This window comes from Grammomys surdaster, unplaced genomic scaffold (assembly GCF_004785775.1).
Source record: "Grammomys surdaster isolate TR1022 unplaced genomic scaffold, NIH_TR_1.0 125752, whole genome shotgun sequence".
NCBI lineage: Eukaryota > Metazoa > Chordata > Mammalia > Rodentia > Muridae > Grammomys > Grammomys surdaster.
This window is the reverse complement of record NW_021620584.1, coordinates 1,186,719-1,204,428: the sequence shown is the minus strand read 5'-3', so window position 1 is coordinate 1,204,428 and position 17,710 is coordinate 1,186,719. Positions and strand designations below refer to the sequence as shown.

The following is a 17,710-nucleotide window of genomic DNA, read 5'->3' as shown; positions in this document are numbered from 1 at the left end:
TGTGTGTGTGTGTGTGTGTGTGTGTGTGTGTGTGTGTGTGTGTGTGTGTGTGTATATGTGTATGGTGGGTACTAGGCAAATATTCTACCACTTAGCTATATTCCCTATCCTAGGGTGTTCATTTTTACAGTAAGCAAAAATTTGTTGCCCTAAAATGTCTATTGGTATAGTTGTAGCTCCTGCCCTGAGGTTGCTGCCTAAACTCATAATTGAGTTGCATGACTCAGTGCTGTAGATGGGATGTAGTGTGTCCTGTGCTACATCTTAGTAGGTGGAGAGGAAAAAGTGCATGAGAGTTGAACAGACAGGATCTAGTTGGAAAAAAGAGCCCCTAAGGAACGAGTATCTGACACTGAACTGCTTTAATTCCATTGAAGTGTTGAAAAGGAGCTAGAGCATTGTGGGAAGGCCTCATCTGTCAGGAGTGTCAGCAATGGCTTTGAAGGATGGCGATGTGAAGGAGGGTCTTTTCAAGTATAAAGGAGAGCTGGTGGGAACTAAAGGCTCGTGGGGCTGGGGGTGTGAGTGAGAGGATCTCTAGTAGGGGTTGGGTTGAGTGGTAGGGCCAAGTGAATGGCCTCAGCTCTCAGATGGAGTAGAGAGCTCATGCTTACATCCAGGGGCAGTGGGAACCACCTTGAGGATTGGGCCCAAGAATGAGAGGTCTCAGTACTGTGTCCATATTCCATGTTGGTAGAAATTCCCTTGGTTACAACACTTACCATATCAATGTATTTCTCATCTTCTGAAGCTGGCTCTTCCTTACCCTTCCTTTCCCTTCCTTTGCAAACCCTCCAGATCCTCCTCAGCACCCCTGTCCCAGTAAGCATGCTGTTTGGCTGCTCTACTTCATGTCCAGGGCTGGCCACTTCTTACCTCCCTGCTCTGAGTCCCACTCTTTCTCCTGGGTTGTTTTCAAGACCTCTGCCACTTGGTCCAACCCTCTTCACTCGGTCCTCCTTCTCCATAACTCAGCAGCTCAAGTGAGCCATTCTATTTGATCAAGCAATGCATTGGCTCTCTACTTACTTTATTTGCATTATGAGAGACTTTCCAGTGGTTCCCAGGGGCTCTGTGATCTGGCATGATTGTTTGGAACCTCCTTTTCCTCTCTGGACCCTTGAAATTTGAAAGACTGGTATAGCCCTGTGCCCTAACTTAACTGAGTGAGATTGTGTCTTCCTGGTGCTGAGAGCTGTTGGTGTATGTATGTTGATGGGGGTGTGTGTGTGTGTGTATGTATATGTGTGTGTGTGTGTCAGGGTGTTCCTGATCTAGGGCTAGACCCAGCAATAGGCTGAAGGAGATGCACCTTGCTCACTTATGCTCCTGTTCTGTCATAGGCCGCAGCTTTGCTGGGTCTGTCAGCCCACAGGAAGAGGAGGAATTTCGTCGCCTGGCTGCCCTCCCAAACATATATGAGCTTGTCTCCAAGAGCATTTCCCCCTCCATCTTTGGGGGCATGGATATGAAGAAGGCCATTGCCTGCCTGCTTTTTGGAGGTTCCCGGAAGAGGTGAGGGGTCTGGGAGGAGGGTGCTGATTGACAAGGCTGCTGCAGGAGGACATCTGAATGATGAGGACCAGTCGTTCTTCCATGTCTCCTAGGTCCCTCAGCCTACTGGCACTGGGGAGCACAGTGGGAAACCATTGGCCTAGACTGTGATCTAGTGTGAGAGATGTCACCTTGAAAGTTTCTATGAATGAGACATGTGAAATACCTGACACTTAGAAAGTGTCATGTGTCCTTTCTCCCCTCCCTCCCTCCCTCCCTCTTTCCCTCCCTCCCTCTTTCCCTCCTTCCCTCCTCCCTCCTTCCTTCTCTCCCTTTTCTTTTTTTTTTTTTTAAAGATTTATTTATTTATGTACATGAGTACACTGTTGCTCTCTTCAGACACCAGAAGAGGGCATCAGATAACATTATGATTGGTTGTGAGCCACCATGTAGTTGATGGGAATTGAACTCAGGACCTCTGGAAGAGCAGTCTTAGCCACTGAGCCATCTCTCCAGCTCTCTTTCTTTGCTTCCTTCTTTCTTTCTTTTGGCTTTTCTTTTTAAATAGGTCTTATTATTTAATCAAGCTGTCCTTCAAACTCATGATCCTCCTGCTTCAGACTCCCAGATTCTAAGATTACAGGTGTTGATCACCATTCCTGGCTTCCTATGTCTGTTTGAAACTCTAAACTAATTGAGATCAGACAGTAGCAGCAATGACAGTATATACTAGTGGCTACTGTTTAATATGCTTTTTGTATGTTCAGAGCATTCTTGTAAGTGCTTAATCTGTCCTGAACCCAGCCTGTCCTCTCAGCAGTCTATCATTTCATAGATGAGGAAACTGAGGCACAGAGAACGAAAGGACTTGCTTCAGGTAACAGGTTGGGCAGGATTCTGCCCTGTAGCTACTCTGCAATGTGCACAGCCCTTGGTGCCATTTCTGTTACTTTCCTATCTGAGAAATAACTTACCCTCCAGTGTTAGGCTAGGAACTAGAGAACTGGGTGTGAGCTTATTTCTGGCCCAGACTCTGTCATTTCCACCTGTTGTGAGACTCTTAGGGGAGGGTGACCAGCCCACATAAAGCCAAGAGACTGAGGTGGGACGATCATGAGTTAGTTCAGAAGATAGCCCTCAAGTAGATTCTTACTTTGTCTTCTAACTACTGGTTGTCTCTAGGCTACCAGATGGACTCACTCGCCGAGGTGATATCAACTTGCTAATGTTGGGGGATCCTGGTACAGCCAAGTCTCAGCTTCTGAAGTTTGTGGAGAAGTGCTCTCCCATTGGGGTAAGTGGCTGGGGACAGCTTTCTCATGGCTTAGGTGTTCCAGCAGGGAGGAAGGCTACAGAGTAGATTTACCTAGTTCCTGAACATGCATGGGATCTGGTTCAACCAGATCCTCCTCCTCATTCATCTTGACTGTGGTCAGGATGGCAGAGGGGGTTGGAGAAGGAAGGTGTATGTGTGTAGGGTGGATGGTAAGAACATTGGACTGAGTCAGGCCTGGTTTGCTTCTCAGCCTTGCAGTAGCTGCATGTGGACTTGGGAGAGGTAGCCTAGATTCCCTGAGCATCAGCTCACCCATTTGCTAAGTAATAACACTGCTTATGATAATAGCTGGAATAAAAAAGGGCCAGATGCCTTTAATCCCAGCACTTGGGAGGCGGAAGCAGATGGATTTCTGAGTTCAAGGCCAGCCTGGTCTACAGAGTGAGTTCCAGGACAGCCAGGGCTCTAAAGTACCTGCCAAGTTTTTACTCATTTAACTGTCTTCTTGTGGTCATGTGCTACTGCTCATATTATGCCTTGGATGTAGGGGCGGAGCAGTAAGGTGTCTTGCTTAAGATCCCCCTGCTGGGGAACTTTAGAACAAGGTTCAAGCCAGTGTGTCTAATGACCCAGGTGTCCTGGGTCTGGGAGGATCAGGGAAAGGGTGGATGTGACAACCGACTGGTCTGTGCAGTTTGGAAAGTGGTGGTTTTGGATGAACAGGAGGTGTGCTAAGTTAAACACATTGACACTGTCCCAAAGAAATACCAAGGCCTGAAAATATAAGTTGTGTCATGTTAAATCTTATAGTAGCCACATTTAGAAAGTAAGAATAGGTGGAATTAATTTGTATAATCTGCTTATACTGTGGTTCAATATAAGCTGTGTGTGTGTGTGTGTGTGTGTGTGTAGATAAACCCCAAATCTTGTGCATGTTAAGCAAATATTTTACCACTTAAGTACATCCCAGGCCTATTACATGCAAGTATTGAATCCTTGGCATTCATGTTAGCACAGTGTGATCTGAATATGTCTCACTTACATGTACCTCAGGTAGGATTTACTATATTTCAAGGGGTCTGGCAATATGTAGCATACAGGTCTTCACAGATGATGGACTCAGGCATCCTAAGCATCCTAAAACCCAAGAGTCCCCAGCCCTGAGGGCAGCTTCAAATATGTCCTTTTCTGGGGATCAATACTTTTTTTTTTTTTTTTTTTTTTTGAGGTCTGACCAGTGGAATTTATTGACACAGAGGTTAAAAGCAAGGTGACAGAGTAGAGCAGTAGCGATGGGGACATGGGTAGGAGCTGGGTTTGGACCCTCATACTCAACTAAGGGTGATTGGCGGTGTTGACGTGACCAGAGAGTGGCAAAGCAGGTGAGCTGAGAGGTGAAGTCTCCAGTAGAGAAGCATGGTCCTGAGAGGTGGGCGTGGCCTCTGTACTGTCTGTCCTTGCTTTGTGGCTCACCTTGGGTTTAGTAAAAGAAGACTCCTTATGGTTACAGGAGTGGGCGTGGCGGGGTTAGGTTGCTGTTAAGGGGAACAGAGGGGACAGCATGAAGCATGATGGCCAGAAATGATTTGGGCAAGGCGTGGCGGACACTCTTGGGATGACAGCAGAGCCTTCGTGAAGGCTCGAACATGAGTGGGTCTTGACGTTGGTGCCTGCCTGTGTCTGGAGGTGTGCGTGGGCACCGTTCTTCTGACGGAACGGCACGGTCCTTCAGCCCCTTGTAGTCAGCTCGCAGACCCCGTTTGATCTATTTTCATTTAATGTGTAATTGGTTTTGTGGATCTGGATGTGCCGGGGAAAGATAACTATGTTACCCGTCTCGGCCCCTCCCCTTGATGAAAGGGGGAGGGGCCAAGGAAGAGGGAGACGTCAGACGAGGGACGAGAGCCGTAGTTACTGAAGTTGCCAATTGGATTCCAAGGTGACTTCCAGGGACAGTGAATGTCTCGAGGTGGATGGTTGATGCTCCAGAGCACTGAGCTGAGCATAGCATCTGGGGCTTAACTTCCTTTTGAGGACCATGCACGCACATGCAGTGTCCTTTGACTGCTACAGACACGTGAACATCCGCCTCCATCTCCACACTGTCTCGCGTGTTCTCTCTCTCTCTCTCTCTCTCTCTCTCTCTCTCTTTCTGGGGATCAATACTTAACATCACAGGGGATGTGCTGTAGCTCAGGTGAGCCTTCCAAAGAGGAAGGAAAGGCTGAGGCCCAGTTAGGTGTTGAGTTCTGTACTGTTCAACCAGCTTTGCAGTGTGATGTGGGTAAGTCACAGCCCTCTGAGATCTTGCCCTTTGGGGCTAGCACAAAGTACTGATGCCTTTTGTCTCTTCCAGGTGTACACATCTGGGAAAGGCAGCAGTGCTGCTGGCTTGACTGCCTCAGTGATGCGGGACCCCTCATCTCGAAACTTCATCATGGAAGGTGGAGCCATGGTTCTGGCCGATGGTGGGGTTGTCTGTATTGATGAGTTTGACAAAGTGAGTCTACGTCTTCTAGACACAGGACTGGGCTGTGTGGCCTAAGGTGTGGTAGCAGATACCACTTCTGAATGACTTGTGCCCATTACTCTGGGGGAACTTGGGCTAGGTTGCTTTGCCTCCTCGGGGTACTCTGGAAATTCGGGAGAATGAAAGCCAAGCCTGTGTGATTATCTGCTATTGGCTGGCCTAAAGTCTACTACACAATGGTGGCATTCCTAGTTATTTTTCTGTCACTCTCCCCTTCTTGGGTGAGGATTCTGATAGACAAACTCTTCAATGCAGATGCGGGAAGATGACCGTGTAGCAATCCATGAGGCTATGGAGCAGCAGACCATCTCCATTGCCAAGGTGAGTGGCAGCCACCCTTCAGCAATCCTCAGTCCTCCTAAGGTTGCTCTGATGGGTGTAACCAAGTCCTTTTTGTCCAAGACTGTGGTAGCAGCAGCAGGCCTGGAACTGTGAGTAGGGGAGCAAGAGCACACACATGTAAGCATATACACACTTACATACATGTATGTAATGTATGAGTTCATATGTTCATATATGATGGAGAGGCGTGTCCCAGGATAATTGGTGATTTGCTCTGTTTACTTCCCTTTCTAATTCAGGCTGGGATCACTACCACCTTGAACTCTCGCTGCTCTGTTCTGGCTGCAGCTAACTCAGTGTTTGGCCGATGGGATGAAACAAAAGGGGAGGACAATATTGACTTCATGCCTACCATCTTGTCCCGATTTGACATGATCTTCATCGTCAAAGATGAGCACAATGAGGAGAGGGACATGGTATGTCTCAGGGGCTAGGCTGGTGACAACAGATAGGTTCGTGGTCATGAGGGTGAATAAGAGATTTTGCCACAGAAATGCTAGTGGTCAGATAGTCTAGGAGGAAGCATATCAATGACTTGTTAGTGGCTAGTGGAGTGTTGGAGAGAAGGAACCTACAGTCCTAAGACCTAGTCCTATGTATGCCCTGAGGGAGGTGCTGTGTTGTTGTTGTTGTTTTTTTTTTTTTTTTAAGCAAGAACTCTAAAATCTGAGCTCTGCCCTTCACCCTTGTTAGTAAATTTCTGAAAGAAAATAGCTTATGGAATTTGGTAAGGCCATAGGTATAATGCCCATGAGGATCTAGGTTGTTGGACCAGCTGTCTCTTTCTGCTTCCCTTTTGGAGGCTTTATTCTTAGACAGTTGCTTTCTGTGATGGTAAAGACAAAACCTGTCTTGGCCAGGCTGAGGGTGCAGGTTTTCTGAACTCTGGCTGTCTGTCTCAGACTCAGCTTCAAGATGACTGATTCAATCTGGTGCCTCTCAGCGTCTCTGAATTGCTCTGCTTGGCCTCAAACTAACTTTGGCAACATGTCTTAATTTTCTGGCTCCTTCTCATTTTCTGGCTTGTTCTGTCTTCACCTCTGTCCAGCTTGTTCTTTCCCTGTAACCTGTCTCTGTACAGTTGTCTCAGTACAACGGGCTCCTCCTTTTCTCTGTACTGCCCCTTAAGTAGCTTCTCTCTTTTTTTTTTTTTTTTCTTATGAGACTTGGGCATATCCTTTTCTGTCAAACCTTTCTCTGATTCATCAGTTTGTTTGCCACTCAATTAGATACCACTTTCAAACATGGGTGTTTCCTTCTACAAATTAACTTTACCTTCATTGTTTGGGGTTAAAGGGCTGAGCCATACCACAACAAGAAAAAAAAAATCTCATGGTTCACAGTGTGATCAAATATCCTGCAATGTTAGCTATTGATTTAACTCTCCTGAAAGGAAGAGGAAGAAGCCTTTTCTAGTAGTTTTGATAGAAGTGTCAGAACGGCTCGGATATTGTCCACTGTCCATGCTTAAGTAGATACTTGCTGTAGTTAGGGCAGACAGGCCAAAGGGACTGGAACACACGCACTTGCCATATTATTTCATCTTGTCTGTTAAACCTGTGAGCTGACCCAGTGTTCCCTGTGCTCCTTAGATGCTGGCCAAGCACGTGATCACTCTGCATGTGAGTGCACTGACACAGACACAGGCTGTGGAGGGTGAGATCGACCTGGCTAAGATGAAGAAGTTCATTGCCTACTGCCGAGCGTGAGTGCTGGGGGTAGCATGAGCTTTTTGGATGGAGGGAGAGCCCAGTCCTGTTCTGCTCCTTCCCCAGGATTACCTGGTAACCCTGTTTGGAACTTTGTCCTGTTCTTACCCATTACTGTGACCCTCTCCATGAGTTTAAGTTTATGGCTTTGGACAGATTGCTCAAGCATTCTGAGCCCCAGTTTCTCAAAGTTTATGTTTAAATTCTTGGTATATTACCGCACCAGGCCTTATACTTAGTAGATTTCAGCTGTAAACTGTCATTGGGACACATGGTGTTTCTTCTGTACTAGACATGATTCTATTTTTTGTATATAAATGACCTATAAGTTTGTTCTAGAAAGCTAAGGTGCAAGGTCAGATTACTTGTCCAAGGCCGTATACGGAAAGTAGTTGTAACAGTTCCCAGAGGCTGTGCTCTTAACCTTCTTATTCAGATTCTCAGGGTTTATCTTTGAAAGGGCGAAGCCCCAAAAATGGGGTACTCATCAGTTGTAGCAGTTGAGTGGTCCCCTCATGCATGCACCACTTCTGCCACAGTGAGTAGGCGTTAACAGTTCCTGTGTCTTTGCTGTGGTTTTGAGCTTTGGGAAGCCTTCAGGGAGATCTTATCTCTGGGCCTCAATTTTCTCATCCTCTTAAGTCAGGGAGATGGAGTGGAGAAGCTGGACTGCTGGGAAGCCTGTTCCCTGTTGGGCTTCCTGCTCCTGTGTGGCCCTCAGTGACTGGAGCAGTGTACACCTGGTGGTCAGACAGCATACTGCAGCCAGCAACAAGACTAGTTTTCTGCACCTAAGTTCACACTCTCGCTTCCTACTTTCTCAGAGAGGTGCCATGTAGATCTCTGATACCTGCTGATAGCCAGGTCCAGTTTTTCTTAAATCTCTTTCAAATGACTTGATAGCTATATCATGAGCAGGAAGCTGTATTTGGGAACATTCATCTTTGCGAGCCAGTAGAGGCCTGGGAACAGGGTGGGGGCAACCTTGGATTCTGTTCTGACCTTACTCTAGTTCGCTCTGCAATCTGCAGGAGATGTGGACCTCGGCTATCAGCAGAGGCAGCAGAGAAGCTGAAGAACCGCTACATCATCATGCGGAGTGGGGCTCGTCAGCATGAGAGGGACAGCGACCGTCGATCCAGCATCCCCATCACTGTGCGGTGAGCAAGTGGGCTTACCTCAGAGAGCAGGGCCAGTTAGCCACTGCCATTCTCATAATGCAGGCCCAGGGTGGACTGGGCAAGGGGTCATCTGAGATCATGTGCTGTGGCTTCCTAATTATCTATTTTGTTGTGTGTGTTTGAGGCTGGGGAATGCCTGGGTAATTCTCACTTCTGTATTTTGCCTGGCTTCCCTCTTTGAGAGGCAGCCTGAAGAAAGGGGAGGACTCTGTCCTAGCCTCTGACCGGCTATGTAACTACAGGGAAATTCTACAGATCTTCACTGGGTCTCAATTCTTCTTTATACTTCTACTACTAGGGTTGTCATTTATAGACAACAGAGTTAGTAACAGTTGAATTATACCTCTAGTAGCAGAGAAGCACTTGCCATATTATTCAATATTAATCAATATTGGTTACAAGTAGATCTGATTGTGTATAAAGAAACCCAAAGAGAGTAGCTTAAGTGGAAGTTTATTTTCATTATTAAACTTTAGGAAGTAGGTGGTAGTTTATGGTGGTTTTTTGGAGCTGTCACCCTGGGCTCCATTACATTCACCTTTGCCAGCCTTTCAGCCCTGTATGGTTTTAGAAGTTACAGCCATCATTTCCACATTTTGAGCACCAAAAGAGACAGTGGGAAGAAGACATGGTTTTTTTATGGACACTTCTGACATTTTCATATGATGCATGGATTTAGAACTTATGGGCCACACCTGGACCAAAAAGGCAGGAAATGTTCTTTTGTTTTGTTTTGTTTTGTTTTGTTTTGTTTTTTCGAGACAGGGTTTCTCTGTATAGCCCTGGCTGTCCTGGAACTCACTCTGTGGACTAGGCTGGCCTCGAACTCAGAAATCCGCCTGTCTCTGCCTCCCAAGTGCTGGGATTAAAGGTGTGTGCCACCACCACCTGGTGGCAGGAAATATTCTTTAGCAGGCAGCATGTGCTGGAATAAAAATTGGGTTCTAGGGTGGAAGAGATGGCTCAGCGGTTAAGAGCACTAACTACTCTTCCAGAGGTCCTGAGTTCAATTCCCAGAAACCACATGGTGGCTCACAACTGTTTGTGATGGGGATCCGATGTCCTCTTCTGGTATGATTGAAGACAGCAACAGTGTACCTATATACATGAAATAGATAAATCTTTTTAAAAGATTGGGTTCCAGTAGTAAGAATAAAGGGTAATAGATAGCCAGCAAACTCCCCTGTAGTCCTAACTACCTTGGCCATGGTCCTTGCTGGAGGATCAGAGGAAGGAATGTGGGCTGAGCCTTTTGGGTACTTTGTTGTTCCAACAGGCAGCTGGAGGCTATTGTGCGCATTGCTGAGGCCCTCAGTAAGATGAAACTGCAGCCCTTTGCCACCGAGGCTGATGTAGAGGAGGCGTTGAGGCTGTTCCAGGTGTCCACACTGGATGCTGCTTTGTCTGGCAACCTGTCGGGTGAGTAAGTGCTGGACTGTGGTCTTGGACTCTAGGATAGAGATTTAGTTAGCTGGTGGCCTGTAGGGTGCTGCCTGGATGTGGTTTTGATAATAGCCTTTCCCCTGCTTCTCTCCTGGATGCTTTAACTATTGTAGGAGGAAGGAGCTTCCTTCTCCATAGACCTCTTGAGTTGGTTCATTAAAAGTAATTGTAGGCCTATCACTGTAAAGAGTGGCTGTCAGCCCTCCCTCCTGTTAAGAACTAGAGTTTCCTAATTTGTGGCCTCCATTTTTTGACAGCCATGTCTGGCATACCAGCCACATCTTCCTGTCATGGAGATGAGACTGACAGCTTCTGTGGTGTCATGGTCACCAGTCTTGGTGGAATACAGGCCTCTTGGCCCTGAGCCTTAATGTTTGCTGCCTGCTTTCAGCCAGTCTTCTGAGATTGGTGATATGCCAGCCTCTTTAGAGTTACATCCACCCTAGTCTGGCAGTAAATCTGACTTAGCATTTGCCAATCACTGTCTAGATGACAGAGCTATAAGCAAGTAGTTCCCAAGGTTCCTGTCCTACCCATTCCACAGGCTTTCCAACCTTTCTTGGTGGGATAGGTGAGGAGGCTGTTATAGGTAGTGAGTGAAAGGAATTAAGAGGGGTGGTGACAGCTGGGCCAGGTATGTTGGAGAAGGAATGGTTCTCTTTCTTATCTGGTAAGATTGTACACCTTCTGCTTACCCAGGGCTTCTCATGGATAGTACTTCTCAAAGATTTGTACTCTAGAGGGCTCTGCCTTCCCTCCCTTCTTGCTCTCTTTAACTCAAAACCTATACTTCCACTGGGCATGATGGTGCAGAAGCAGGAGAATCTCTTGGGTTTGAGGTTTGAAGCTAGCCAGGGCTATACAACGACACTGTTCCTCAAAAGTAATGAAGTAATAAACCCAACCAAATAAAAATTGCTTCCTTCAAAGTCTTTTCTGTGGGTGTTCCTGTTGTCTTGGTATGTGTAGCCCACAGGGTCTTATGGCACCTGACTCTCAGTTACCACGGTGTCTCTGCTACCTAGCTCTGTGCCTGTTGCATGGCCTCTGTTACCTTTCCCTCTGCTTAGAGAACTCTTCCCCATATTACTTGATTCTCACTTCCCTGGTGAGGCCTCCACTGTCACATGGTGTTCTGTCTTTAATTTTCTCTGGGGATGGGTTCAGGCCACTCTAGTTAGAGGCTGTCATCTCTGGCCCTCCCAGTATGAATGAACTGGGGTTTCTAGCGCCCAGTTTCCATATTGTACTCTCACAGGAGTGGAGGGCTTCACTACCCAGGAGGACCAGGAGATGCTGAGCCGCATTGAGAAGCAACTCAAGCGCCGTTTTGCCATAGGCTCCCAGGTGTCTGAACACAGCATTGTCCAGGACTTCACCAAGCAGGTGAGCCTTCCTAACCCTGGGTCTGTAAGCCAGGCCCAGGATTCAGAGGGTATCCTACTGGTTCTCTTAGTCTGGTTCCCACTCAGCCATCACATACAGTGTTCCATGTTCAGCAGAGGGGTGCTGGGATGGGGGTGTTTGAGCTAACTGCTACAGTCTACAGTTGGAGTTGGTTATTTATAGGAAAGGAGGAAGCCGGGTCTGGAGAAACCAATACCTAATTTCCCCATCTCTTAGATTTTCCCTTGTTTGGATCCTTTTAGGGTAGGAAAGACTTGAACCAGATGAGTGAACCTTTCAGCTCATTAAGGAGAGGGCTACTGATTCCAGCATAGGAGATACTGTTTTGGGGTGCCAGGAGATGCCTGGGCCCTTTAAAATCATGAGGATGTCCCTGGTTTCTGTCTTTTGTTCCCTTTCCTGTGTATCCTCTCAGTTTGCTCCTGGAAGTAAATTATATAGTATTGGGTACTGGCCCTCTATAAGTGAAGACACTAGTGTTAACTGAGGCTGGGGCTGGAGAAAGCTTGATTTCTAGGGTTACAGCGACTTAAGTCCTATCTTACTTAATTGTTATATGACCCAAACAGGTGACAGTCTGTGCCTATTTCTTCCTCTATAAAATGAGATTATTTCTAATACTAAGTCCATAAAGTCGATATAGGACTCTACTTGCCTAGTACACAGGAGGTATCATATATGAGGCTTTCTGAAGTCAAAGCAGAATGGAGGTGGATATTTTTTGTCTGTTTAAAATTATCTATGATGGGGGGGGGTCGTGCATCAACTCCCTTGGGTCATAATGATATACCTGTGCATCTGTCTTGTGCTTCTTCCTATAGAAATATCCAGAGCATGCCATCCGAAAGGTGCTGCAGCTCATGCTACGCAGGGGTGAGATCCAGCACCGCATGCAGCGCAAGGTGCTCTATCGCCTCAAATGAGTCCACTGCCCATCAACCCTCAAACCTGCAGTGCACAAACCACCCACCTCCCAGTCAGTGCTCTTGCACTGCTCCAAACCTTTTCCCCTGCCTCTCTGCCTCAGACTGCTGTCTGTAGCACATCTGCAGCCCCTGGAAATGTACTTTGGTCTATTGGCCTCATATACTGTGTTCGGGTGTCTGAGGGCTCTCTCTGCTCTGGCTGCCTAGCCCCTGTCATGTCTCCTCAGCAAGATGTGTCTGGAGCAGGAACAGGCCTGGTTGTAGACGAGTCTGTGTATTGGCTCCTGGGCCACTGACTGCCAAGCTTCTTCGTGTGTACAGAGGAAATAAAGTGAGTGAGTCCCTGGCTGCTAAGGACAGTGGAGCCAGTGTGACAGCAGTACTGTGTGGGGTACAAGGCTGAATCTTTGAGATCTCTTCAGCAGCACCTGATGTGAGAACTGGATTCTTCAGTGAGCTGTCTGTGCCTCAGTTTCCTAATCTGTAAACAGATTTGACGAAGCTGAGCTCAGTGAGTGAATGGCTGTCAATGAAATCCCAAGCAGGCTGTAATGTAGAAAGTCTCCAGGGCTTTATTTACAGCAAGTGGGCCTCGGTGGTGTGTGTGTATCACTGGGGGAGGAATCAGACTTCAGGGTTTAATCAGTGAAGGAGCTGTGAGGACCTGGCAGTACTAGTGACATTGTTAAAGGAAGACACCCCAACACTTTGTATTACCAAAATGCCGAAAACTGTGCTTTTAGAAATCCAGAATTAACAAAATCAAGGGAAAGTCAGTGAAATAAAGTTTGTTATTTAAAGTACATTTATAAATGGGAAGCATTGAATTAACTGAGCATACTATCACTGAAAACAACTTCGGTCATTGACCGTAAAACAACTGTAAGAGGCCGGGCGGTGGTGGCGCACGCCTTTAATCCCAGCACTTGGGAGGCAGAGGCAGGCGGATTTCTGAGTTCGAGGCCAGCCTGGTCTACCAAGTGAGTTCCAGGACAGCCAGAACTACACAGAGAAACCCTGTCTTGAAAAACCAAAAAAAAAAAAAAAAAAAAAAACAACTGTAAGAGGAAGGCTTCAGAGAACAGGAAATATATACACAGGCCTTCTTTTTCATAGTTGACTTCCTGTGCTGAAATCACTGTTGCCTGGGGTGTTTGCTTCTCACTACCTCCTGGAAATGTACTTGCTCCTGATGAATGACCATAGCCATTTCTTTATGATTGATCTGCAAACTTGGACCGGAGTGTGCTTTTCTGGAAGGCAGGCTTGGTAAGAACATTTCATCCTACTTGAGGCCTTGAAGAGGATGCGTGGACATGCAGGTTTACAGGAGTGGTTAGTTGAGTGAGAGATACCAGTATGATACCTGTTTCTTGGTAAACCATGGCTGGCAGGCACAGTGCTGAGGGAGATGACAAGCTTGGCTTACAGGAAGTGGGCAGTGCTTGATGTGTAGCAGCATGAGGAAAAATGCCCAGGAAAATATCTAGAAATTGAGGATTGGTTGGTTTCTGAATCTGAACTGGATCCTAACCTTTAATTCTACAAGACACTGGCCTGAGCTGCTGTGGCTATGTTACTGTAGCCCTGCAAGTATGGCCAAGATAGGCTTGGCACACATACTTCCCCTCTTTCCTCCCTTTCTCATGAACATGAGCGTCTGAGACAAGTAGGATTTGAAGCAGTGCTCCGAGGACTCAGCCAAGGAGATCATCAGCCCTGCGCCTTGCTGTGCTAAAAGGAGCTGGCTTTCATTGCTTCCCCTGACAGCAGCTTGATTTTCATTGGTTTTGCCTTGGCATACTTGGGCCGCCTGGTGATTGCTGGTCCCTTGCCCAAGGTATAGACATTTCATGTCCCCTGGTTGGTCTTTCAGCTTAAATATTTGTCCTTAGTCATATACTTGTGTCATGCAGTGACAAGATTGATACGGGTGCAGATGGGCTTCGATGGGCTGTTCCCAGCTCCTGAGCTCTGCTGCATCTACCGTCACGAAGTGTCCGACCCGGACTGCATGTGGGAGACGAGCTGCTGCTGTAATGTATACCGTGTGGTAATGGATACTGGGTGGTAATGGATACCGTGTGGAAAGAGGATTTCTGGCAAAATCCTAAGCAGCTGTTAATGACAAGCTGTTGGGAATCACAGACTCTGGTCACTGTAGCCACCACAGAAGTCGTACGTACAGTGAAGATTACAGGCCAGATATGGAGGTTAGCATCCTTGTAATTCCCGTATTTAGGAGGTGGAAGCAGGATTAGGAGTTCAAGATTGTCTTCATTTTCAAAGTGTGCAAGGCTACAAATTGGGATACAGGAGGTTGGTCCTGTTTCAAAAACAATCTACATAAGAATGTTAGTGAAAATACTGTTTTAGAGGAACATTTACAAGTATCATAAGACCAATTCTATTATATTTAAATTATTTTTATCTTATGTGGATTGGTGTTTTGCATGTATGTCTATACGAAGGTGTTGGATCTTCGATTTGCAGATAGTTGCGAACTGCTGTGTAGGTGCTAAGAAGTGTGAACCTGGGTCCTCAGGAAGAGAAGCCAGTGCTTTTCAATGCTAAGTTAACTCCACCCTGACACCAAAGGAAACAGCAAAAACAAGGAATTTCAGAAATGCAAAAGATTAGTTTTCTCAGCCTTAAGGTGATCGTGGCAGAAGATGCACACTTCACAGGGTAATTTTGTGGTTTTAGATTTTTCATTTATATTAAGTATGTTGTGGTTTTAGATGTAAATCATATCGTGTGTGTACATGTGTGTGTATGTGTTGGTTCTGAATAGCATGCCACATGGGTGGAGCTCAGGGGGCAACTGCATGGAGCCTGTTCTCTCCTTGCATGTTTACATGGGCTCTTGGGAAAACTCAGGTCATCAGATGTGTGTGACAAGCACCTTTACCTGTTGAGCCATACAGAGCCTTGTACTTAAACATGAACGGTGGTAGGTTGTTATTTATGAGCCAAGGATTGCTGCTCAGTGGTTGACAGCTTGCCTGGAGTGTATGAGGCCAGGCTTTCTTTCAGTCCTCCTAGCACCACAGAAACATGGTTCAAAAGGGTATTAACGTGGTTTTTAGTTAAATCAGTGACATTCTTTTCTTTTACTTGAAATATGAGGCAGTAAGGTACAGTTATGGTGTAAGTCTGGACTCAGACCCAGTTGACCTGGGTTCAGATTGTAACTCAGCTACTTACTGTACCTATCCCAGCCTTAATTTCCTATTAAGAAACGGGAGTTGGGTGTCTTGGTGCACACCTTAAACACCAGCACTAGGGACTCAGGCAAGTGGATCTCTTTTGCTATAGAGCAAGTTCTAGGACAAGGGCTCACAGAAACCTTGTCTTGAATAAAAAGAAAAAGGAAAAAAAAAAGATGTGAGCATCATTTTAAGGACGAGGCAGGCAGGCTCTGCTGGGGACTGAGCTGCCCTAACAGCAGCAAATTTTGGAGTTATTAGGAAACTAAGTTCCAGGCAATAGGCAGTTTAGGGTCCTTTCAGTTGTTTTCCTGTTCTCAGAGATCAGGCTGAGGTTAAGAGAACAGCCATGAGGATGAGTTGGTACTAGTACCTTCCCCACAGTCCAGCAAAGGGTGGACTAGATAAAGGTGAATAGTTGCATCCATGGTTTGCCAGGTCAAATGTGTACTCGTAGTAGCCGTAAGTCCACAAGGTATGGTTGGCAGGGTTGGAATCTGAAATCTGGCCTGCAGTATGTCTTAATCTCCTCAGTTCCTGGTTGTGTGTGTGTGTGTGTGTGTGTGTGTGTGTGTGTGTGTGTATACATGCACGTGCTTCTGTGTACGCGTGCAGGTTATACTAATGGAAGGATACCAATCAGGCTAGATTACGGCCCACTTTAATAAACCCACAGGGCTCTACTAATAATGGAATTAAAGACTAAAGTGCTACCATACCTGTTCCATAACTACCTTACAGCTTTGTACTCAGGTCTGAGATGCTGGTGTCTAGGGCTTTTTTGACATGATTTGGTGTGTGTGTGTGGGGGGGTGGGGACAGGGCTTGCTAGGACAGGAGGAGTGAGATGGGGCTGGGGTGCAAGCCCCTGTTGCCAACAGAGGGGAAATTGTCAGACACCATAAAGACAAAAAAGGCATTATATGGAGAGCAAAGTGCCTCAGGAGTCAAGAACCTCTGGACACATTGAACCAAGTTTATATTCCTGTAGTGTTGGGACAGGATTTGGAGAAGGATTCTGGGAAAGCATTTCACTGAGGGTCCAGGGCTTTTTGGAGCCTTCCTCTGCCAAGATGTTTTGGAATCCATGTACGGGTGGTGGGCTTTCTCAATACCTGCTTATGAGTGAGTAGTGAATTCTGTACTCACTGTGTGTCAAGCACTACACTAGATACCCACATATTCTACAGTGGCTCCTACCCTACAATTCTGAGTTACAACTCCTGAGTAGCAGGCAGCTCTCACCCTGTGTATATCAGGGCAGTGAATTGATAGCAAGACTTTGGCCTCTGTGAAGATGAAGTCTCAGGCTTCTGAAGCTTGTGCAGAGGTCCATGCAGACCTGCCTTGGTACTCAGCCATGTCCTGGGAACATGGATGGCTGGAGGCCTCTAGGCCTGGGAAGAGCATCAGCTTACTGGAAGCTTCACCTCTGCTTCCCTGGTAGTGCCAGAGCCTGTGTGAGGCTGTTTGTCATTGGAAGGAGGGAGTGTGTGACACAGACCTGGGGGCAGCAATGGTTGGGAACAGGCGAGACCTGTTGAGAGAATGGCCAGAGACCTGTTGAGAGACCTGTGTGGAGAATGGACGGGGAGACTCTTGATTTTCCTGAGCCTCCATTATCCAGAGATTTCCAATCCTGGGTTAGAAGCTCCAAAGTAGCTTCTTACCTGTCCCTAACATCTAGCCTTGCACCTCCTACCCCCTGTTTTAGTTTAATTTTTTTTTCAGCAGCTTCTAACCTAGACCTGGCTGTCCTGACACTCTTGGTAGACCTAAATCTAGAGACCTGTCTCTTATTACTTTCTGAGTGCTGGGATTACTAACATGTACCCTATGCCCTTTTCAAACAAGACGTTTTGTTGAAAGTGGGTTCAGGGTGTTAGGAGGATGGTGTCCATGAGGGGGCGACAGAGCACCAGGCACAGCCCATTTTGTCCTGTTCCAAGGCTCTTGAGTAAGTCTCCCCAGGGGGCTTCAGCAACCCAGTGGGTCCAGGAACTCACCACCTGTATGTGATCACAGGCTTTGCCACACACTGGGGTTTACCTGACATATTGCTTTTTTCTTCCACTAAGAAAATAAGTATCTCCATTATAGAACAGGAAACTGAGGCACAGTGAGGTTAAAGTCTATAGCACTGAGTGAAGCTGCCATTCAAAGGACACCTGGTCTCCAAGTCTGCTGACTACT

General features: G+C 46.7%; 1 protein-coding gene across 1 annotated transcript in view; it reads left to right on the top strand.

Annotated features, from left to right (window-relative positions):
• Mcm5 (minichromosome maintenance complex component 5) overlaps nucleotides 1-13,113 on the top strand; it is a 22,337-nt gene extending 9,224 nt beyond the window's left edge. The window contains exons 8-17 of the mRNA XM_028788584.1: nucleotides 1,344-1,515; nucleotides 2,677-2,788; nucleotides 5,127-5,270; nucleotides 5,556-5,621; nucleotides 5,882-6,058; nucleotides 7,235-7,347; nucleotides 8,383-8,511; nucleotides 9,809-9,951; nucleotides 11,234-11,361; nucleotides 12,204-13,113. Of these exons, the coding sequence (XP_028644417.1) occupies nucleotides 1,344-1,515; nucleotides 2,677-2,788; nucleotides 5,127-5,270; nucleotides 5,556-5,621; nucleotides 5,882-6,058; nucleotides 7,235-7,347; nucleotides 8,383-8,511; nucleotides 9,809-9,951; nucleotides 11,234-11,361; nucleotides 12,204-12,305 (1,286 nt within the window). The 3' untranslated portion in view covers nucleotides 12,306-13,113. The remainder of the gene's footprint in view (nucleotides 1-1,343; nucleotides 1,516-2,676; nucleotides 2,789-5,126; nucleotides 5,271-5,555; nucleotides 5,622-5,881; nucleotides 6,059-7,234; nucleotides 7,348-8,382; nucleotides 8,512-9,808; nucleotides 9,952-11,233; nucleotides 11,362-12,203) is intronic.
• The last annotated feature ends 4,597 nt before the right edge of the window (nucleotides 13,114-17,710 follow it).